The sequence below is a fragment of the Ursus maritimus genome, unplaced genomic scaffold, assembly GCF_017311325.1.
Source record: "Ursus maritimus isolate PB19 unplaced genomic scaffold, ASM1731132v1 scaffold_1, whole genome shotgun sequence".
In the NCBI taxonomy this organism is placed as follows: Eukaryota; Metazoa; Chordata; class Mammalia; order Carnivora; family Ursidae; genus Ursus; species Ursus maritimus.
Genome location: NW_024423343.1, coordinates 27372728 through 27396645, shown reverse-complemented (window position 1 = coordinate 27396645; position 23918 = coordinate 27372728). Strand labels below are relative to the sequence as shown.

Genomic DNA, 23918 nt, shown 5'->3' with positions numbered 1-23918 from the left:
CCCCTCCTCCACTCCTATCCATTCTTCATACAAGCTGTGCTGTTTTGTTTTGTTTTTAAAGGAAAATATGATCGTGTCCCTCCCTTCTTAAGTCTTCATGGGCTTCCTATTAACTTACACGATCATACCTAGACTTCCTCGCACGTGCCTACATGCGATGCCCGAAAATTCCAGTTACCTCTTTTGTTCTGTCTTTGGTCTTCCTTCCCTTTCACTGTAGGATCCACATCTCGCCGTTTACTTACCCATTTTCCCCACAGTCCACTCCTTTGGGGCAGAGACTTTTTAAAATCAGATTCCCGTGGCTAGGACCTAGCATGGTGCCTGGCGCCTGAAGTATACTCGATAAATAAAGACCCAAGAAGACTACTCATTAGCACTGAATTTTAATTACAATTAGTAGTTCAGATGAAGAACAGACTAGAAGAGTGTTTAAAATCAACTTGTGAAAAAAAAATCACATTTATAGAAGGGAGATAAAATGGGCCAGCAGAGTCCGAAAAAGGTACAGCTTGGATTATTGCACTTGGATGAAATATGCTGCTCAGGGTAGCATAACGCTCAGGCCACATCAGGCCGGGAAGAGGAGACACACACAGAGGACAGACCCCCAGGTAGTATTTATTCGGGATGCCAAACTCTCCAGTCGCCTCACAAATATTCAGCATTTTCAAAATGTTCAAGAAGAGCTCTTTACAAAAGTGACTGCGGTGTCTCCAACAGTTTTAGTTACACCTCTGCTCTTCATTCCAAATTTTGGGCAAGTTAACCCAGATAACCGGATAACTCCTTGTCACCCGATGGGACATCTGTCACACCAAAACCACCCAGCGCCCCAGGCCACGGAGTGCTGAAGGGGGTGAATCTGTACTTCACGGATATTTTAGGGAACAATACTGTGGCTACAGTTTACCCCTTCGAGCACTCTTCGTTTTGGTCATTTGTATTGGAACATGAGAAAAAGTGACAACGAGTACGAATGAGCACTAAAGTAACTCCTAGGCTACTAGTAGAAAATAAAATAAAATTTAAAAAAGTCCCCTGCCACATTCACGAAGGTGGCATAACTGTATGTGTAAGAAAAAGGCTGTAAACTTATAGAAAAGATAAACTCTGGCTTCTAAACAAATTACAAAATTGATTTTACCTTTACCCTTGAGTGTTACACAGGAAAATGTAAACCAGAGGACCTAGTTACCAAAAACACGTATCGTCCTAAGCTGAGGGATGGATGGCCTTAAAGTTTGGCCTGAGCCAGTTTTATATTCAAGTTTTCTCCGAGTTTGTCCATGAACTCAAATGTATTCAAGTAGTCAGAACGTTGCACGCTAATAAAGGAGGAGAAAGAAAAGAAAGGAATTAGTTTGTCTCTGATCTGGTAGCAGGTAGAGGGAAAGTTCTAGAAATGCTACATCGGTAGGATTTTACTTATGTCTAAAAGAACACTAATTAATATTAACAAGCTATGAATAAATGCCTGAAGACCGTGCTCAAGGTTCAAGGGGCTGACCCCCGGAGCCGCAGCTCAGCCACACGCACCTTCACAGGATGTCCCTTGCCCTGAGTCTTTGAGGGTGAAACTAATGCCTGAGAGACTGAAATCATCCCTTCTTATTCATCATTCTTTAAAAATAACAAACCCTATTCAGGGGTACAGCCATGCTTTCATCTACATTCCTACAAATTGTCACATGTCCTTAAAAAAGTCTGAACACTTATTTTTATCATTGTCTTACTTAAAAAAAAAAGGTAACGGACTGCCTAACGTAATCCTGGTGATAGGTGCTTATTCAAATAGGCTACAAAGGTAACATACTGATAAACATTTCAAACAACATGTTCTTGCCAGAAACCTAAGGTAAGAAAGACAGAGTGGTTGAGTATATCCCCATCACTGAGGTATACTGACCCTAAACCAGATCTCAGAGGATGCACGGTTGGGATTTGGGATTGGTGTTTAACTTTAGTAGGGTTTCTTGAGGTGAGTCACAGTGACCAACCGCAAGGGAGAAGTCTCTGATTAGCAGCCAATCCTGCTGGGATATGGGCTACTATGGTCTCAGAAAAATCCTGGGCAATAAACAGGCCTCAAATATCTATAGGTTATAGACAATTATGGAAGGGACTAAGACCAAGTGGGCATCTGAAACTTGTGCTGTTGGGGTGCCCGGGTGGCTCAGTTGGTTAAGCATTTGTCTGCCTTCAGCTCAGGTCATGATCCCAGGGTCCTGGGATCGGCCCCGCATCGGGGTCCCTGCTCAGCGGGAAGCCTGCTACTCCTCTCCCTCTGCCTGCCTCTCTGCTTACTTGTGCTCTCTCTCTGTCAAATAAATAAATACAATCTTTAAAAAAAAATAGATCAAACTTGTGCTGTTATTTTTCTTACCCGTAAACTGAAGAAAATAAAGGGGTAGAATACAATAGCCTTGGAGGTCCCTTTGTTTCAATGGTCTACAATTTTCACTTTAAACAGAACCTTGTCACCCAACGAGCGTCAACTAGATCAGAGGTCAGCAAACTACAGCCTGGACCTGGACTCCATCCAGGCTATAGTCTGGTTTTGCACATAGTTTGATTGGAACACTGCCACATCCGCTAGCCTCTGCATCACCTAGGACTGTTCTCCTTCCACAGTGGCAAAGTTCAATAGCTGTATAGTTTTGAAAAGGCTGTATGTTCCCACAAAGGCTGAAATGCTTACTGTCGGCAATCTATAGATAGTGTCTGTTGATCCCTGAACTAGGCGAGAAATAACAATTCATGTACTTCCAGAAAGCCCTGATGTTTTGAGCCCAGGAAAGATAAGCAGTGATTTGACTGCAGAGCTCAGGGCATTTAATACTTACTTGGGCAAACCTTTAATACAAGCAGCCAAGTCCTTGGTCATGAAGCCAGCCTCAATGGTCTCAACACAGACTTCTTCCAAAGCCTTGGCAAAGAAGCTGAGCTCTTTATTGTTATCAAGCTTAGCCCTGTGGGCTAACCCTCTGGTCCAGGCAAAAATGGAAGCTAGAAGAGCAAAATAGAACAAAACCAAAAAACCAACACTTAGATCATACCAAGTTTCCAAAGTAAAACAACTTTTTTTGTTTAGGTGACTGATTCTATTAGATGCTATCCACATGGGCTATACCTTTTATAAGAATTGAAAATATTTTTACTGAATAGAAATTAAAAAAAAAAATCTTTTTGTAGAGCAGATGTCTTGGGTTTTGTTAGAGCCTTACAAAAGCACATTTCATGGTGTGCTAGTAATACTTGAAGCTTAAGGTATTTACTAATCTGGAATGGGTCAGAGTCTCTTCCATCTCTTGTCTATGATGGCTTCCCCTCCTCGTTCCAGGCTGTAATCTCAAAAGTGTTTTCCTTGAAATCCGGTTAGAAGGATCTATCTGTGGCTTTTAGATTCTTAGCCATCTGTGACATCTCGCCGCACCAGAGGAAAAGGAAAATGCTCGTTGACAACATTCTTCTCTGTAGTGCATTCTCCCACAACATGGAAAAGCTTATATCGTGTCTATTTCAAGAAGTACCCTCAAATGGCTCTTATTAGTAGAACAGATGCACTGTTTGGTGATGATTTAATACACAAAGCATTGGGCAGCCAAAGAAACATGTCTGATTTCCTTTGGAGATCTCCACTCTTTAGGTGGAAATCAGTGTAGTGGTGAACACTACCTTACCAATGGGATTGGTGGACGTCTCCTGTCCTTTCTGATACATGCGGTAGTGACGGGTTACGGTCCCGTGGGCAGCCTCTGCTTCTACTGTCTTGCCGTCTGGACAAATCAGCACGCTGGTCATCATGCCAAGAGAACCATAACCTGTAAGTGGCAAAGCATGGAGTATGGGGTACAACTTCAGGAAGGACACTCCGTCTCCCAGAGATAAGAGGTCTCAGGAAAACAAACATCAGCATGTGTAGTCATCAATAATTGCACCTTTCAGGAAGCAGGGTCCCTGCTCCAGACCTCAGCATCGAAGAATCTGGAAAGGCTATACTTCTTTCTCACCTGTCTATCTGATAGGTACCTGCTGCAGGATGGAGAACTCAGGATCTGCCTGCTTGCGTTTCACCCTAGTGCTGTGACTTCCTTGCTACTGTGACTCAGTTTTCTTACCTGTACAATGGGTATAATGAAAGCACCTCCTTCATCGGGTTGTTGTGAGAACAGATGAATATACATGTATTTGTGAATATATGTGAAAAGAATACATATTCCTCTTCCTTAGAATAGTACCTGCCACAGAGCAAGAGCTCAGTATATTGCCGCTTTTTTTAAAAAGATTTTATTTATTTGAGAGAGAGAAAGAGAGCAAGCACAGAGGGAGAAGGAGAAGCAGACTCCCGCTGAGCAGACAGCCGGACATGGGGCTCAATCCCAGTTCACTGGGATCAGGACCTGAGCCGAAGGCAAACGCTTAACCGATTGAGCCACCCGGGCGTCCCATACTGCTGCTATTCTTACGTGCAGATGCTCTGCTGTTCCGGAAAAATAAAGATTAATGAGAGTTGTGTCCTGCCATCAAGCTGCTCAGATTCACTGGGACTAGAAAGAAAAGGCAGGTTGAAAACAGGATGGAATGATCCAAGAACATCCCTCTTGCCCTTGCTCCTGGCAACAGTCCTGACAAAACAGTCCTATTCTGTGGCTTCCTATTCAGAGAATGACATTACCACTTTTAAGTCCAGACAATTAAGTTTCCTTCTCTTATTCACTCTTTCACACTTCAATTTGAAGAATATCTTTCTCTGTTTTAGCTACCGTCCAATAGCACCTGTGGGGTTAGTAATGCAAATTTATCACAGGCTGCTACATTTGTTGTTTTGTTTTTTGGTTTGAGAGTAGATAAATAAACGATACGTTTTTAAAACTCCTCTTTGGGTATCGTTAGAAACTTCTGCACAGGATTAGTAGCTCCTTTCATATGTTGTGCTGGTCTGAGTAGTTCGGGACCAAACCCGTAGTGAGTTTGTCTATGTTTAACACCAGAACACTAGTTGGTACCATGGTCAAAACTGAGGACATAAGTGGTGTGAGTCCACAGTAGCTCATATCCTAGGACAGAACGGACACGTGGACAGCTCTGTTGCCTCTTGCCTGTTGAGCGGCACTGCGGTCACATTTACCTACAGGCTCTGCCCAGACACAGAGCCTCAGTACCTTATCAGTGCACTGTTGGACCCTGCACTTCCAAAGTCCTATTTAAAGTCCTTTGAACCTCCACATCTTGACATTTACACTTGAAAGATCCCTCCAGATACTCTCTTTGCTGCTGTGAGGACATTAAGAAAGAGTGGAATGATTTGGGTCCCTTTCTAAGAAATCTGCTCACAAGGAACGGGTTCCCTTATCCACCCTGGAAACATCACAAAGCAGCACTCCTTCCTCTACTGAACTCAGCACAAAGGATTATGAGGATTTGGAGAAACAGAAGAAAGGTAAAGAGAGTTGTCTAACTCATTTATCTGACATGAACCTGGTTGATCTACCCCTTTTTAAACTGGTAGGAGGTGCTTAACTTTTCGTAAGAGAAAAGAAAATGTAGTACTTCCTGGGGAAAAGCCAACATGATTAAAGTTAACACAAACGTTTATCAGGGGAAGATTCACGTTTACATAACTGCCATGGGTAACTGAAATTGAAGGGCAGCGTGGTGCTGACGAAATTGGGGCAGGGAGAGTTCCCATTGATTTGGCCCTTACCTCTGGCATAAAGCCCCTGGTTCTTGGAATTTCTGTGAACAGCCCTGGGCTTCTCTGCTTGTATCAGCTAAGAAGATGGAACGGGATGGCTTGTAGTACCTACACTTTAGGATTTAACAAACGAGGGGAGGCAGAACCCCCCTTCTCAAACTAGAGAAGTATTGTGGCATGACCTACATACCATCAGCTGAGCTCCACCTCTGCTCGGTCCCACAGCTCCTTACCTTGGGCCACGGAGTCCGACTGCACGTCACCATCATAGTTTTTACAGGCCCAGATGAAGCCTCCCTCGGATTTCATAGCTTGGGCCACCATGTCGTCAATGAGCCTATGCTCATACCAGATTTTTTGGGCTTCGAATTGGGATTTGTACTGCCTAAGAAGCAAGAGAGAAAAGGGAATTAAAAAGGAAATTGGTGTTCTTAGGGACAGTACCTGCTTCTCCAAAGGGGGTGGGGGTGGGGCTGGAAGCTGCATTTTTTAGTGGAAGCAACACAGACTTGAGAATCTGACAGACCTAAGCTCAAATTCTGCCCATTTTTTAGCTGTGAAACCCCAACCTCCCCACCTGCTAGAGTGATTTTACCTCCTTCGAAGAGATGTGAGAATAAGGGAGACGGTAGAGTGTCCCCAGCACTATTTTTAGTTTTCAGTACACTACTGATCAGATTCTTGAGAAATGGCTTACTTTAAGAATGTAATAATGGGGGACACCTGGGTGGGTCAGTTTGTTAAGCATCTGACATCAGCTCAGGTCATGATCTCAGGGTCCTGGGATTGAGGCTGCTTCCAGCCCCAGCTTGGGTTCCCTGCTCAGCAGGGAGTCTGCTGGTCCTTCTCCCTCCCCCTGCTTGTGCCCTCACTGTTTCTCCCTCGGATAAATAAAAATCTTAAAAAAAAAAAAAAAAAGAATGCTATAATGGATGAAAAAGACTATTCTACCACTCTATACCTTTCAGGAAACTAGGACAGCTCCTGGGGTTGGTACAGATGGGTAGCAGGAAGAGGAATTAAGATGTCTTAGGAAAGGTACCTAAAATCCAAGCCCTGGCCTCCACATTTGCACCTAAAGGGGAGTTATGTCATCTTAAAAGTTTACACATGCTCCTGTGTTGTTGAACCTGAAGTTGTTATAAATATAGACAAGTTTAAATGACTTCACTAAAGCAGAGTTTTAAATTACAATGGGCTTCAGAAAGAGTAGAAATGTGCCCAACTCAGAAAGTCATATACTTGAAAAATTGGAATTTTCTTTCTTTCTTTCTTTTTTTTTTTTTAGAGAGACAGCAAGCACGAGTGGGGGGTAGGTAGGCAGAGACAATCTTAAGCAGGCTCTACACCCAGCATGGAGCCTGATGGGGAGTCGGGGGGCACGAACTCATGACTCTGAGATCATGACCTGGGCTGAAATCAGGGGTTGGATGTTTAACTGACTGAGCCACCCAGGTGCCCCTCCTTTTCTTTTTAAAAAATATTTTATTTTTAAATAATCTCTACACCCAACATGGGGATCAAACTCAAACCGTGAGATCAAGAGTCATATGCTCCACCGACTGAAACAGCCAGGTGCCTCCTAAAATTAGAACTTTCTGTCAGTCACAGGGTACCTTCATTCAAACATTAAACAATTCTGGCTCTGAAAAAAATAAATATGGGACCCTTATTTGAGAACATTTACCTTCTAAAAGCAACTCAAGAGTGGTTTGTTTCACATCTGTTAAATCTTAGTTTTGCCCTTAACTTTATGGGATAGTGATGGTTTTCATTCAATTTGTCCCAGAATCAAAGTAATAAGGATGCAAATTCTATACTATAAATCCTAGCTTATTTTAGGGTAAAGACAAAGAAGAAAGAAAGCACTGTAGTTACTTGTCATATATTTCCTGAAAGATGTCTTTAAAACGTCCATCATATTTCTTCAGAATAGTGTTTTTGGTGCTCAAATACAAAGGGCAACTCTTAGACAGAGCCATCTGGAAAGAACTATGCGCAAAATCTTCGATTGACTTATCTTGATTGTACATCCCCATGGCCACACCGCCGCCCTCTGTGGAGGAGACACCAATGAGAGAAAAAAGGAGAAGGGTAAATGGGGTAGAGTTGTAACAAGTCCAAATCCACCCACCACCATCCAAACACCCAATTCCCAGCTCCCAGGGCTTCAAAAAGTTCCGGCCAGGCTTCAAATGTGAATACTCCATGAGTTGCCGGGGCACCTGATTGGAAGAAAGACAATTCTAGATAAGGACATTCTAACTTGTTTTGAAAGGGCAATAGAAGTGAGAAAAACACAGTCTTTAGGATCCTGAAGATACCAAAATACTAAAAAGTAATGATATGAACCAGAAATACACTCATTTTTAAGCTGTCTTTCACACTGTTTAAAATTTCACACGTGCTTTAAACTCTAAGTGTGTGCTCCATCCTCAGCCATTGAGAAAAACTGGCATTTCAAATACTGAAGGAGAATTCTCATTTCCTGGAGGGTACTGAAGCTTCATATCTCATTGGCAGAAATAATTATGCATGTCATCACTGGTGTTTCACAACTCTTACTTGGTGAACTTTGTAATTACTGAAAGATGGAACTTGAACTTGTGCCACTCACTGCCCAGGGCCGACTTAGGCTCAAACCCGCAGGACTAGATTCCATTAAAATGGTATTATTTACAGGAGGCAAAGAGAACAAGGGCTACGTAAGCTTTGAGCTTTTGTTTTTATGAGAGCTTTTAACCACTTCAGTAGTGGAGAAAGAGGGTTCTCTGTTCTTTCAACAATCTTTGGGTGGCATTTGCCACAGTGGACCTTTGAAGCAGCAGGATGGTGGGGAAGAAAAGGCAAAAAAACAAACGATCACTTTCACAGAATAAACACTCAGGGCAAGAAGAAAATTTCAGCAAATTTGTAACGCAATCATTTTCAAATGCAAACACTACAAGAGGAAAGGACAGATTACATGACAGGTGATCTGGGATTATTAATGTTTAATTTCCGTAATTTAGGCACGACAGATTCCCGCCAACCTTCCCTCCGTGTTTCAGGAGAAGTGCAAAACTATCTACGTGTCTTTGCCCACATGCATTTCCAATTAAGTGGCTAGTTCCTTTTGTGTCTTTCCGTAGTCCAGCCCACAGGAAGGCAGGAAAGCCAATTCCTTCTTGACGCTAGATTCTGGGCCCTGTAGAAGTGTTGTAGATTGTAGGTTGTATTTTTGGCAGCCACATAACTAACTTTTAAAGAACAGTACCAATATTGTCTAACTGATCTGTGAAAAATGAAAAGATGTAGCTTATGATGGACTTACCTTCAAAGTTATGCACCAGGTATGTCATTTTTTTGGATCCATCACTTGACGTGTAGGTTATCTCAACTTTACCAGGCCCAGGAACAACAAAATCAGTTGCTCTGTACTGTGTAGGGGGGAGAAAGGTTTTAAAAAAACCACCAAACTATCCTTTCAAGAACTATAAGGGAAAAAAAATTAATAGAATATAGAGCTGGAAGATACATAGACAAACAGGGCAGTGTGGCTCAACCTTCATTTATTTTACAGATGGGAAAAAAGAGATACAGAGAGTTCCCAAGGCAAGCTAATCCTAGTGTATAGTGGAAATCAGAATTTACTGGGTGCCTCCCATGTAAAGGGCAATTTCCTGAGCACCGATAAGGAGAGGAGAATGACAAAGCATTTTCTCTTAGGAAGCTTATAACCTAACAAAGACATACAAAAGTGAGAAGCAACCTAAGAGCTTTCAAATGTCAAATGGGGGCTTAGATAAGAAATGCAGTAGGACGACAGAGGAAGGGAAATGGCCATGACCTGGAGGTCAAGGAAGTCTTTCCACAGGGGGATGATAATACACCAGCTACAGCATGAATGGTGACGAGAGAGCTAATGCCTTGTCCTCACTATATGACAGACGCTTTAAGTGACTAACTTGAATTATCTCATTATCTCATTTGATTCTTACCTCAATCTTACAACAGAGGAACTGTGATATAGTGGAAATAACACATCTAGGGTCAAAAGACTTGGGATCCGGTCCTTTGACCTTCAGGGCTCAGTCTCTTCACAGTTATTATCACTGCTAACACCAGCCCAGGATCTGTCCAAAAGCAGCAGTGGCTGCGGAAGCAGGGGCGACAGGCTGGTACCCCTCAGGAAAGGACCATACGGGGACAGCCGTCTTGCTCACAGGAGTGAGCTACGCTGGCAGAAAAACGTGACTGGCCCACACGAGGCACCCGTGAATTTCTGCCACACCGTACCCTCTTCCGTGACTTAAATTAGGGTATTTTCACAATCAGATGCCAACTGTTGCCAACCATACCCATTTATTTACGTTTGTACAGAATAACACTGATGACAGCTGGGACAGGGCCGTCAGGTAACCGTGAAGATTAAGAATCTTTTCTACACAGCACATTTCTGCCATTTAAAGTCCTTCACTACAGATGGTAACTTATTCCCATTTCTTAAAAGGAAGACATCGAGACACCAAAGCATCACGGCCGCTTTGTAGAGGGTTATGCACATTGAAACGATTAGGATTGAATCAGCCCTAGGCTGGGAATTTTCAATCTGGACTTTAATGAAAAGAATGGCCGTTCTTCCAAGTGACTGATACCAAAATAATTAAAAGAAAGGAGGGGGGTGGAGGATGACAAAAACACCAAGAACTCATCAGAACTAAGAGCGGTCTCCCCGGGGTTTGTGAGTTTGTAGTCCTCCCGTCTACGTTCTCTCTCCTGGGCCTCTGGGAGGTTTGGCCAGGATGAAGGGATAGTTTGAACCCCAGTGCAGAACAAAGTGAACTGAGCCTCAAGGGCTGACCCAGTGACCCCGTTCCCAGGAACAGAGAGTGGTCTGACCTGGCCACACTGTTTCTGAGGACAGCTGCATGAAAGCCTCTGGATTTCAGCATTAGCCGTTCTTATTTGTAAGGCTCTTTCAGGACCTAAGCTGCTTTTTATGGAAGTCCGAAACCTCCGTTTCAATACGGATTTTGTTTAGTTGGCAGTTTTTCTGTTTAATTTGGCAATGAGCCTACTGGTACAAAGTACAGAAACTAGTTCTTCTTTTTTTTCCAAGTAGGAGAGGAATGTTTTACAGAGAATACTTTCAACTACTGACTCTGTTTTTCCTTTTATGCATGAAGTGATCATGTTCAATATAGTCTTTGGTGCTTAACCCTGTCTGCACACTGGCCTCACCTGCGACCTTTAAACGGTCTGAACCCCATGCAACTCAGATTCAGCTGGTGGAGGGTAGAACTCATGTACTGGAATGAAAACAAAAACCCAAATGTGTTTAAGAAGTAAAACAAAACAAAAACCAAAGGACCCCATAAAGGGATCTTATTGTATAGCGAGGGTGAAGAACCAGTAATTCGGTGGAACCACTGGAAATTATACAAAAATGGCAATATCGTTTGGTTTAAATTAAAAAAAAAAAAGATACATGGGGGCGCCTGGGTGGTTCTGACTTTTGATCTCAGCTCAGGTTTGGATCTCAGGGTCGAGAGTTCAAACCTCACATTGGGCTCTACACTGGGTGTGAAGCCTACTTTAAAAAAGAAGAGAAAAGATACAGGAAGAAAAAAACACATTTGAAAAAAATCACTTGTGTTGAGACAGGTACCTATCTGTAAGTTTATCTATATTTACTTCTACCTAAATCTACAGATATACACATACCCATTTCTTGATTTTGCACCTCACTTAAAGGGGGAAGACACCAGAAGAATAAAACATATAGATCAGGGCTTCTGGGCAGCCAAAGGTCATGAAGAAAGAATATGGAGAATCCAGCTATGCCAACGCGACTTACTTGATCCCCATAAGCATGACGACCTATGATGATGGGTTTTACCCATCCGCTCACAAGACGGGGGATATTTTTGCAGATAATAGCTTCCCTGAAGACGGTGCCACCCAAAATATTTCGGATAGTGCCATTTGGTGATTTCCACATTTGTTTCAACTTGAACTCCTCAACCCTCTTCTCATCGGGGGTGATGGTAGCACACTTGATACCAACGTTGTACTTCTTTATAGCTTCCGCAGCATCCTTGGTGACCTGGTCATTGGTGGCATCACGATTCTCTATGCCTAAATCATAGCTGGGAGGGAAAATCATTCAATGTAACTCTCCAGACAAACTGGTAAGTGACTGAGGGTGTCCCCATTCTATGCATGGTGACGGCACACAGAGCCTGCCCTGAAGAAAGGAAAGGCTCAAAATACACCTCAATCTGCCAACGTTTAGGATTAACGCACCTTAGACCCAGAAGACGGCTACCAACCAAACAAAGCACTAAGAGAGGTGGACTGTGGGCCGCACCTGCCTGTGTTGTGGGAAGCTGTCTGGAAGGAGACTGAATGGAAGCCATTGTGCTCTGCCTCTTGGTGTGTTCTTCGCCGTCAAGAGGCAATCACAGCATATGAGCAACCGTTTTTCCAGACTTCCTTCCATAAAATTAGCATAAAAACGTAAGCCTAAGCACCTTATTTTCCCTTTGTAAATACTGTGCTCAAAAAATAAAGGGGTCAGAAGGTTTAAAGGATTGTTTGTATTATGGCATTCAAGTGGTAGGAGCTATAAATGCCACGGTCCGTGCCAAAAATGCTACCGACTTCTTCAGTAATGCCAGTTAGTCAGAAGATGAACCTTTCCCTAATTCTTAGGCAAGGCTGTTTGTTCTGGATATAAGCCTGCAGTTTGTTGGGTAAAAATGGACTCCAACGACGGTTTTATATACCCCAGGGAGTAACAGTACTGTACACCAGTACCCAGACTGCAGGTTATTCAGAACTGGAAAGAGTGTTGGTTGTCCACAGAGCATAGGAAATGATTAAAGCCTTATCTCAAGCATGACATAGTTTGTCAGAAACAGGAGAAACATAACAGTAATGTAACAACTCATTTTGTTCTCCAAGACTTTAAAAAAGTTTTCCGGCTTTTTTCAACTTCCAAAACTTGCTAACCCATTAAATGTCTAGATTTCTCTTTTCAGTTCCTTTTAGTTTTTGCATTTTCCTTTTCCTTCACTACCCAACTCACGATGCAAACGCAAAGGTAGCAATCTTAATGTATTTCCAAATAAAAATTATTCCAAGCGCTTTGGCCTTAGATAATTCGAGTCAGTCTAATGAATCCACTGACTCTCTTATCTTCTGGCATAGGAAATGCTGAATATTACAAATGTCTAATCCTAACGCAAACGAGGACCACGGTCAGCACTCTTCATGTTCGTAGGAACCATTTTTCATCAGAAGAATCTACCAACAAATTAGTGGAGTTTTTGCTTCTCTTCTTAACATCTCTAACACTGCCTCCTTGTGCTCTCTCTCCTTCAAATGAATAAATAAAATCTTAAAAAAAAAAAAAAGAGTTAACGTCTCTAACAGGAGAGAATGAATAAGTGGCCTGGACCACCGTCCAGCCTGGAGAAAACAAAACAAACAAATCATTCCCACCCCTCAAAAAGAACTGGTCATGTAATAATCATAGCCATTTTGGAACAACGTACAACTTCTTGGAGCCTCAAAAAATTCTTTATTCTACTGTAGCTAGTGACTCTTTTCCTTCTAGGCATAATGACTGTCCTTCAAAACTCCTTATGCCCCAAGGCTAACGAGGCTTAAAGGTTCTTTGCAACTACTACACTGGCAAGGACTTGGCAAACTCACCTACTTGCAGGCCAAGGTTCCAAACCAGGAGAGTGCTCGCGAAATGCTTCTCTAACCCACTTGGATGACGTTTTTTATACATCGTTTCCTGTATGTCTGGTTGACCTCTGCAAGTATTTGCTTCATCTCGTGGTTGCAATATAGACATTATCAACAGCTTGGGTTTGGAATAAGTAAAAAAAGTGTCTAATGACACCACGTGAATGAAGTATCCACACTCAGGCAAAACAATAGGCCCTTGGAATACATGGGTCTGATAATTCTGGGTCAAGACAAGTACACTTAAGACTCACTGTAGTTTGGCTGAAATGTGTGGGTCAACATTTTGCCATGCCAGGCTTCAGCCACATCCCCTTTGGAAAAATTCTGTCCTTCCTAGTTTGGATGTAGAAAGAGTGTGTGCAAGTTTATAAATATCACAGGGAACACAGGGGAGAATCCCACAGAGACTTTCGTATCTGTCTCCAAACACTTTAAAGACAGGGCAAAGGCTCAAATCCTTGGAACACAAAAGGTTTAAGGAATTGTCTATGGAAAGATGGGGGTTGTATAAGATAATTTCAAGGGTTCTTTCTGTGCTATAATTGTGTGAAAAGGGCAAAAGCCAAGGAAAGAATAGGGGGAAAGGTCCACTGACTAGTTAAGTAGAATGATAGAAAACAGAGGTAGGTAGAAAGGATAAGACTGCGTTAACTACATTTACTTTACTGTTCAACGCAGACTGTACCTCTATTATTTTCCCTTCCACAAATAACACCTTGTGCTGTTCTGAGCCATCTTCATGGGAAATAGAGGCTTGGAAAGAGTGGAGAATCACTGTTCTCATCACAATTCTTTCCTGCGGAACAATGGTAAGTCCAGACTTTCTAGCAATATGTCAAAATTAAAACAAAGTTTGGGGCGCCTGAGTGGCCCAGTTAGTTAAGTGTCCGACTTTTGGTTTTGGCTCAGGTCGTGATGTCAGGGTTGGGAGATCGAGCCTCTGGTCATGGGGCTCTGTGCTCAGCGGGGAGTCTGCTTGAGATTCTCTCTGCCCCTCCCCCCTGTGTGCTCTCTAAAAATAAAGACATAAATCTTAAAAATATAAATAAAATTAAAATAGAAGGTTCATGTACCTGTATTTTGGCATCCCTCCCTTAAAAGCTTTATTCATAAGATACAGCTATAGCTATTTATTTATTTATTTATTTTAAACCTTTTTTTTTTTTTTTAAAGATTTTATTTATTTATTTGACAGGTAGAGACAGCAAGAGAGGGAACATAAGCAAGAGGAGTGTGAGAGGGAAAAGCAGGCTTCCTGCGGAGCAGGGAGCCCGATATGGGGCTTGATCCCAGGACCCTGGGATCATGACTTGAGCCGAAGGCAAACCCTTCGAGCCACCCAGGTGCCCCACAGCGATAGCTATTTAAACACCTGGTTATACCCTGAGATCACTTAGATTATACTGCTGTTTGAGTTTGCTGCTTAGACGACTAATTCGTTTACCTGTGCAGGTCCAGTTCCACATACGGAAATATGAGTTTTTCTTTAATCAACTCCCAAATGATTCGTGTCATTTCATCTCCTTGCATCTCTACCACAGAACCGCCACGGATTTTCTGAGACATTTTGACTTTAAGAAACCTTTAAAAAGAACAAAAGGCAAGACACAGGTCTTTTCATTTATTTCATTACAGTGTAAAAACAAAATACCAAGAATTCGGTGACTACTAACCACTACATTCGCAATAGCACTATTACATAAAAAGGTTAACGACAATATATTTACCATTAGAATCGAGTACGTTCTCTGTATAAAGCATTGTGTTATGTGCTTCGCGCGTGGTATCTGAGGCAGCCCTCACAACCCTGTAAGATGGATATCTTCCCATTTTATGCTGACAGAAGGAAAATATCTCTCCCAAGGCCGTCCCACTAGAGCGTGGGGGAACCTGACCCTGGAACATGTTCTTGATAATATTATTATTCCTGACTGTTGGTTCATCTCCTAAAATGAGATGATTTCTGCAATATCATGTTTATTTGAACCCTTCTATCTAACCCCTCATTTTATAGCACCCTCAAGATCAGCAAAATGATAGGTGCTAGTATTTCCCCTCTTTAAAGAGACTGTTTTGGTTAAAAAAAACAAAAAACAAAAAACGAAAACACTAAAACTATGTTTGGGGAGATTCAACAAGTTCTTATAAAGCAAATTTAAGGAAACTTTAAGTCTAAAAGCGAAAGACGAAGAATTTCTGGTAGAATTATGTTTTCCTAGAGACAATGGATATTGGGGATGTCATGGTAAATACAAAAGTGATTTCTTAATTTAGAAAAACCTGTATATAGAAGGGCTACTACTGCCCAGGAGCCAAGCATGTCCCTGTACTGTTGCTTGGTATCCCAACTCCTGGACTGTTCTTGGGTAAAGGTAAGCTACCAGTGGGTGGGACAGAGAAATGGAATTATTCCAGGAAGACACGTCTTCCTGGGATGTGAGGATAGCAAATACAAATTAATCTCATTCCCAGAAAGGGTAGGGGTGCACCCTCTGGAAGAAGCAAAACTATGAGGCTTCCAGGAAGACCACATTCTGTGTGTGTGTTCCCTGAGAAGCAGAGGAGGCCCTTAGCCTGAGGAAGGTATCTGTTCCCTTTCATGATGCTCTAATGGAAACTTTACCCTGGGGGAACATAACTGCAAATTGCTTTTATCCCCTTAAGTTATGGCTGAAGACTAGAAAAGTCAGGAAAATGGACTTAAAGAATTATTAGGTAAGAGGCCCATAAACAGTATCACTTGACAAGTTGAGCTAAAGTAATTTGATCTTTAAATAACAAAAATGTACTGGGGGGCACCTGGCTGGCTCAGTCCATGGAATGTGCGACTCTTGATCTCGGGGTCATGAGTTCGAGCCCCACGTTGGGTACAGAGATGACTTAAAAAAATAAAATCTTTAAAAAAAAAAAGTGTACTCATTAGACTGTGAACCTCAGTTCCTTGTGACAAGCCAGGACACATTCCTAATCCACAGGCCCGTTTTCACTTCCCAAATTTGTAATTCTAGAAGTCTGCTTATTAGTGTTTAGCAGGTTCCCTATACCATTACTGAGGAACCATCTGGAACTCAACTAGAATAAAAAAGTGAACAAACTGGTGTGGAGGAGTTAATAACTTCTGATGTGTAATTTCAAGTATAATTTACAGTAGAGTTTTAAGTATATGATTCAGTCCTGCTGAGCCCACTGTCACATCTGTCCTTGTGTTTAGAAGAAAACAACCAAAACAAAACACAAAAAGAGGCAGCAAACTTACCTGGCACTTGATACAACATTTCCATGGCTGCATTCCTACCTAATATTATACAAGAGTTCTGACTTGGCTATTTTTCCTTGATAGCAAATACAACTGATGGGTCATATAGCATCCTTGAACATGTCTTGCCTTGTCACAAGAAACTGAGGTTCACAGTCCACTAATGAGTACAATTTTGTTATTTTTTTTTTAAGATTTTGTTTTTTAAGTCATCTCTATACCCAGCGTGGAGCTCGAACTTGCAACCCCAAGATCAAGAGTCATAATATTCCACTGGCTGAGCCAGCTAGGTGCCCCCCAGTACATTTTTGTTATTTAAAGATCAAATTACTTCTGTTCAACTTGTCCAGTGATACTGTTTATACCGAATAATAGCATTTTTAAAATTATTTCCTTCTCAGTTGAAGCAAATATTTTCTGCAGTAATTTTTCTATATCTCATAACTGAAACATTTCAGGATTTCCTCACATTATCAATTAAAATTTCAGCACCTTTTAACTAAAAAAGTAAAGTTTTTTTTGTGGGTTTTTTTTTTGTAGACCCTTGCTTACTACAAGGTAGGACATTATTTCTCTTGGATTTAAATTCCATGGGGTAGGCTGTAGGCCCCACTGGACTCACTTCTCTAAACCTTGCTGCTGAAATTCTCCCTCTCCACCCAAACCCTGACTTCAGAAAGAAGGACTTTTCCAACAAGCCAGTTCATTATTCTGGAAGCAGGTGAATTCCAATCTCCTGACATACTTGGGTCATTCCAGAAAATAAACCTGGCCAAATACAGAGTGGTTTAAGAAGAAGGAGTTGCTCAACCTTCTTGATTTTCTTTTCATCAGCCCCAATTATGTAGCCTCATTTCTTTTAAACTGAGTTCATGAACTACAATAATTTCTGAGCCAAAAAGTCTCTTGCAGAAAAGAGCTGCACTGAAAAGAAACAAGGAAGCAGTTGCAATTTGTTGTTGGAAATATCCCTGACTCATTCCTTGCAGCGCCTCCGCCTACCTCAAGACCTCCAAGACCAATTAAACCAGAACTGCCGCATCAGAAAGTACAGAAGGGGAAATATTGCTAGTTCTCACTTTTACAACTTCTAATCACCCCAACTCCTTTGAATCTTGCAGACTCAGTTGAGTGCAGTTTATGTCCTAAAACAAAACAAAAAGGGGAATAGAAAGACCTAACATTCAAAACACGCCTGTCAGGAGCATTTAGCTGTTTTTAATACGGGCCAGACAGCCGGGTTTATCTGGTTTAAAGTACAGCGTTCAGTATACCCAAAGGGCCAAAGGGCAGTTTTAGGTGCAAGGTCAAGGGAGCACAAATATCTCTGCCCCGCACACACTGGAGGGTGCGTCAGTGGGCGCGTCTCGGGTTCGTCGGCCGTTAGCTGGTCTTGGGGTTTGCATGTCCTTAGGTGACGCTGTGACCAGAGGGCTCTTGGCCTGCATATGTCCTTGTGGCCGTCGTGCAAGAGGGCTGCAAGCGAAGCTGGCTCTACTCCTCTTTCCAGGTCTCCACGCCCATCCCATCGCTCCGCGGCGCAAGAACCTTTACCCCACCCCGGGCGCCTGGAGCCTGCTGGAGGAACGCTTCCCTAGAACTGGAAAACTGGCGATCCGAGCGGGGGCGGAGGTGTCCCTTCCACGCCCCCAAGAGGACGCTTCCACCCTGCCGCACCGCGGGTTCCAGCCACCTGAGTTCGCTACACACGCCCAAGTCTATGGCTTCCACCTTTCTTCGCATCCAGCTCGCCACTGCGGCACGTTTTCTTCCACTCCTTGCAGCCTCCCACCGCTCGATTTTCCTTTCCGCATGCAGACCTGGGTTTCTATGTGTCACTGCAAGCAACTTTCCGCCTCCCAGTTCCACCCTTCCGTGCCCAAGAGTGGGCCTTCTCCACATCCAGACATCTAGCACCCTCTTCCCCCCATTGTCTCTTCCCCACGCCCAACCTGGATTTTCCCCCCTTCCTTTCGATCAGGGCTCGCCGCTAAATTCCTCCCTCCATAGCCAATCTGAGCTGTCTCCCTTTTCCCGTTCCAGCTACTGGCGGGCTCAGAGCCTTCCCGCAAAAGCCAGGGTCTGGGGGCCGCCCCTTGAAGCCTGCGGTTACCTGCAGCGGAAGGTACGCGGACGATGAGCCAGCGGCACCACAGCGACTCACACGCTGAAGCCCACAAGCGTCTACACTGGCAATCCCAGCTGGGCCCCAGCTGTTTCAGCTTCTGACACCGCCTCCGCACCAAGCCGGGAGCCTGCCGGCGGGGTAGGCTTTTGCACCGGCACGCTTTTGTCCCCTCCCAGGCCCGCCCCCTCAGCCCACCTCCCGGAGCTCCGCCCCTTCCGCGCCGCCAATCGCCGCGCGCCGACCTCGCAGGGGTGGGCGGAGCCAAGGGGCGGGGACGAGTCCCGGAACTTCGGGGCTGAAATCGGTGCCCTGTCTCCTCGCTCGGGGTGGGCCGCAGCGCCCCCTGGACTTGGCTCCGGCTACCTGCGGCAGAAGGACGTGAATGCCACCTGCAGGCTCGGACCCGGGCATGCCACGGCTGGTATTCTAAGACCCACTCGGCTTAGGGCCCCGCAAAGTGAGTTTCCAGGTCTTCAGTAAAGGCAAACAAGACGGAGCTCCCCCGACTTCCGGCGCTACTTGGGTGCGAGTTAGACTGGAATGAGCGTTTGGCTGAAGGGAGAGTGCGGGTGGGGGGTAGGGAGCTTGAGGTGGCTTTGGGGGCTTCTTGGTGCAGGAGAATGCAAAGGATTAAACAGTTAAACAGGCAGGCATACCACGGTAAATAATTTCCGCCACCACCGACGACTGCGTCTTCAGAACTTATGTATCTGTAATTCTAATTACTACTAAGTACGTATTATAAATAAACCCAATTGTCATTTGCATTAGAAGATAAAGATAGGAGATTATTGTGTGTATCCCAGTGAAGACGGAGTAAAGATGTGAAGCCTTAAGAAAACAGTGGAATAAAAAAAATATTCTACCCCCTGCAGGGAATTATTTTTTGCGTATTCCTTACTCTTGAAAACATGGGGAGGGGTATTTTATTTCACTTTTGGCGGGGAGGGGTATTTTAGACAGTGATTTGTAGTCAGTGTAATGCTTGTATATTGCTGTCCAGATTCAGTGTTCCAAAATTTATTTTTAAAATTTTTCTGTAGCATCGGATTATTACAATTACTCTTTGAAGATAAACGAGTATGACAGGCACCACGCAAGGCTCATTTTGGACACTAGAGGGCACTGGTCTTTTCTCAAGAGAAAAGTAAGAAAGACTATACAGCATCACACTGATCTTTATTTTTTTTAAAGATTTTATTTTTAAGTAATCTCTGCACCCAAGGTGGTACGTTAACTCACAACCCAAGATCAGGAGTCCTATGCTGTACCACTGAGCCAGCCAGGTGCCCTGCAATTGTTGATTTTTTAGGTGGATTAATGGAAAGTAGCAGTCACCTCCATTTATTCTTGTGGAAATGATTATAGAGGAGTATAAGCTTGTATTTTCATCTAGAATCTGAGACCCAAAGTCACCTGAGCTTGTAAATTTACTCCATTTTATATCAGGTTCACATTATTTATCACCCCTTGCCTACTACTAAAAGTATATTCATTCTTGCTTCAGAAAGGATTTAGGGCGGCTTTCAAGATAAAATACGTTGAACATGTGTGAGAAGACAGAATAAATATGGGAATATACAGAATGAAGGTGAATTTAATCACAAAATGTATTCCATCAAATCCTAAACACTGCTAGAGATGGGCTGCAAATTTGGCTCTGAGCCGAAATGGGAGGCAAGGAAACACATGGGAGTCTCAGCATAGTAAAGTTTCTTAAGCCAGTAACATAGGAACTCCTTTTTCATTGAAAACATTTTTTTTGGTAGATCCCTAGAATTGACTTTTTATAATATGCATATATGTATATGCATAAAACTAGATATATACTCCTTATGCTGTTAGCTCTTATACAACTAAAAAATAACAAATTTATAGACAACATGATGAGAAACAAAACTAAAAAATTATACATTACCAATTAACATTAATTAAATGTAACAAATGATGTTTAGCTGAAGTTAAGTTATTGCGTGAAATGTGAATATGACTCTCACGGCTCAGATTCTTGTTCTTTTGAATTTAGCTTGCCTATTCTGAGTGTCATGTGAGGATTCATTAGCACACCAATTTTCTCTGATGTTTGATGTTGCATCCCTTGACATCATTTGGTTTTCATTTGAACAATAAAAAATCTGAATATTTTTTTTAAAGATTTTATTTATTTATTTGACAGAGATAGGGACAGCCAGCGAGAGAGGGAACACAAGCAGGGGGAGTGGGAGAGGAAGAAGCAGGCTCACAGCGGAGGAGCGTGATGTGGGGCTCGATCCCATAACGCCAGGATCACGCCCTGAGCCGAAGGCAGACGCTTAACTGCTGTGCCACCCAGGCGCCCCCAAATCTGAATATTTTAGTATTAGATGGTTCTATTTACTGTTGTAAACACAAATAGAAACATGGGCTATGAAGTTTCTGTCCGTATTTGGTTATGAGACCCTCATCTAGATAATAGGGGATTCTTATAAATATTTTAAGGCATTTGTGTTTACATTTTGATGATCTAAAAAAATGAAGTAGAATGAACAGTTATTCTACCTTGTGGAAATTCACTTCATTGAAATTTATTGGCCATGAAGATTATGGGAGAAAGAACAGTGTAGGTGATTTCTGGGCTTGGGGTTTGGGTGACAGGGTGCCCTTCAACAAAGAAGGGATATAGATAGAGTCACAGGTTTGATGGCCAAGTTAATAATGAGATAAGTGTAAGGTTTGTTAAATTTGAGATGCCTGTGGGACAGCAAGATAGAGATGTTAAGGAGGCAGTTCAGGAGGGGTGAGTTCAGGAGGGGTGTCTGGGCTAAAGAGAGAAATCTGAGAATCTTTAGCATTGTTATGGGCTAAATTGTGTGTCTTCCTTTCCCCAAAATTCATCTGTTGCAGCTCTAACCCCGCTGTACCTCAGAATGTGACTGTGTTTGGAGATAGGACCTTTAAAGAGGTAATGAAGTTTAAAGGAAGTCATATTGGTGGGCCCTAATCCAATCTGACTAGTGTCTTTTTTTTTTTTAAAGATTTTATTTATTTATCCGACAGAGAGAGAGAGACAGAACACAAAACGGGGAATGGTAGAGGGAGAGGGAGAAGCAGGCTGCCCACTGAGCAGCGAGCCTGATGTGGGGCTCCATACCAGGACCCTGGGATCACGACCTGAGGTGAAGGCAGAAGCTTAACCGACTGAGCCACCCAGATGCCCCTGACTAGTGTCTTTATAAGAAGAGGAAATTTGGACACACAGGATGTGCACACACAGAGAGATGAACGTGTGAAGAGGCTGAAAGAGGGTGGCCATTTATTTTTGAGCCAAGGACAGAGGCCTCAGGAGAGAGTAACCCTGCAGTCACCTTGATCTTGGACTTTCTGCCTCCAGAACTGTGACAAGTAATTTCTGTGGTTTAGACCACCAGGTCTGTGGCATTTTGTTATGGCAGCCTTAGCAAACTAAGCATGTATTGATAGTAGTTGAAGCCATGGAATTTATGAGGTCATAAGCTAGAAGCATACAGTAAGAAGAAAAGTCAACCTCAGTGAGAACTCTGTGGAATATTTCATATCTTTAACAGCCAGGTGGAGGAAAAGAAGTCCCAAAAGAGGATGGCAAGGATTGTCTGGGAGGTAGTAGAAAAATCAGCACAGACCGATGGGAACCAAAGAGAAAGTTTCCAAAAAGGAGGGGGTACTACAGAGAAGGCAAGGAAGACAAAAGCTGAAAATAATTAAGTTGAAGGACCTCACAAACGCACCGTAAGAAGAATAATTCATCGGAATGATTCTAAATGAAGCCTTACTCTAGGGGATTAAAGTTTGAATGGGAGGTGGGGAAAGGGAACATAACTCTTAAGAAGATTGACCATGAAATAAAGAATCATGCTCTGTAAAATATTAGCATGATTTTTAATGACTGCATAATTGTCCATCATTTGTATTGCTTTCAGGTTGTGTTCATTATTAATTTGTTTCCTTTTTATTTATTTATTACTGTTTGAAATAACTGTGAAAAACATATTTCACTACATTCTGCTTTGCACTAGAATCAATTCCTTAGGCACGATTGCTAGAATTGCAGTTGTTGGATCAAGGAGTATAAACATTTTTAAGGCACTTGTTAGATCCATCCAATAATTTTCTAGGAGGGATATACCTATTTATGTTTTCACGTGCAGTGTATGAGAGTGGCAATTTCATTACTTCCTAGACAGAACTGAATTTCATGATTTTTAAAAACATCTTTGTGTTCTCTACTAAAGGGATCCTTACAGAACTGACTAATTCTAGACGTGGAGCAAAGATAGTTCAAGATGAGTCTGGTTTATTTTATTGGGTAAGAAGGTAAGGAAGTGCTCAAAAAGTGAGAAAAACATGTCAAATGTACATGGGAGCTGCTTGAGGGGCTCTCACTGGGCAAATCAGGGAAAACTTGACTGTCAAGAGTGGTGCAGTAATGAATTATAACATACTGTAAAAAAATCATGGGTCTGTACTAATACTGTTAAAAAATAAACTGAGGCATATTACAATTTTTAAAAGTTTATTTGAGCAGGAATTGGACATTGTCAAATGTAAAACGATTGCAAACATTGGAAGTGACAGGAGCTAGGGGAAAGACTTTTTTTTTTTAAAAGATTTTATTTATTTATTTGAGCAAGAGAGAGAGAGAGAGAGAGAGAGAGAATGAGCCTAAGACCGGTGAGGGTCAGAGGGAGAAGCAGACTCCCCACTGAGAGGGAGCCTGATGCCGGCCAGGATCATGACCTGCCAGGATCATGACCTGCGCTGAAGGCAGTTTCTTAACCGACTGAGCTACCCTGGCGCCCAGGGGAAAGACTTTTATAGAGCAGAGGCAGAAGCAAAGAAAGGAAGTTATCTGATTGACTACAGCTTAAGGGGTTGCCATGTTTGGAAAAGCCTATGTGGTTGTTTGTGATTGGTCATTCTTAGGTTTCAAATTCATAACCTTGAGGCATTATATAGGCTTAGGTTTTGGTTTACTTACATAGGCTACTAAGACATTAGAACCATCTCAGTCTAATGGCCCCCTTGTCTAATTAACTGAATAATAGGAATCAATATAAAAGAAAAGGAAAAGCTGTTTT

General features: G+C 42.6%; 1 protein-coding gene across 1 annotated transcript; it reads right to left on the bottom strand.

Moving 5' to 3' along the window:
- Positions 1 to 370: 370 nt before the first annotated feature.
- On the bottom strand, positions 371 to 18953 carry IDH1 (isocitrate dehydrogenase (NADP(+)) 1). The gene is made up of 9 exons (XM_008687448.2): positions 18811 to 18953; positions 14886 to 15023; positions 11538 to 11829; positions 9012 to 9117; positions 7577 to 7754; positions 5932 to 6083; positions 3684 to 3824; positions 2847 to 3009; positions 371 to 1328 (listed from the first exon to the last, which is right to left on the bottom strand). Exons 2-9 carry the CDS (start codon positions 15005 to 15007, stop codon positions 1238 to 1240), a joined length of 1245 nt encoding a protein of 414 aa, XP_008685670.1. The 5' UTR covers positions 15008 to 15023; positions 18811 to 18953; the 3' UTR covers positions 371 to 1237.
- Positions 18954 to 23918: the final 4965 nt, after the last annotated feature.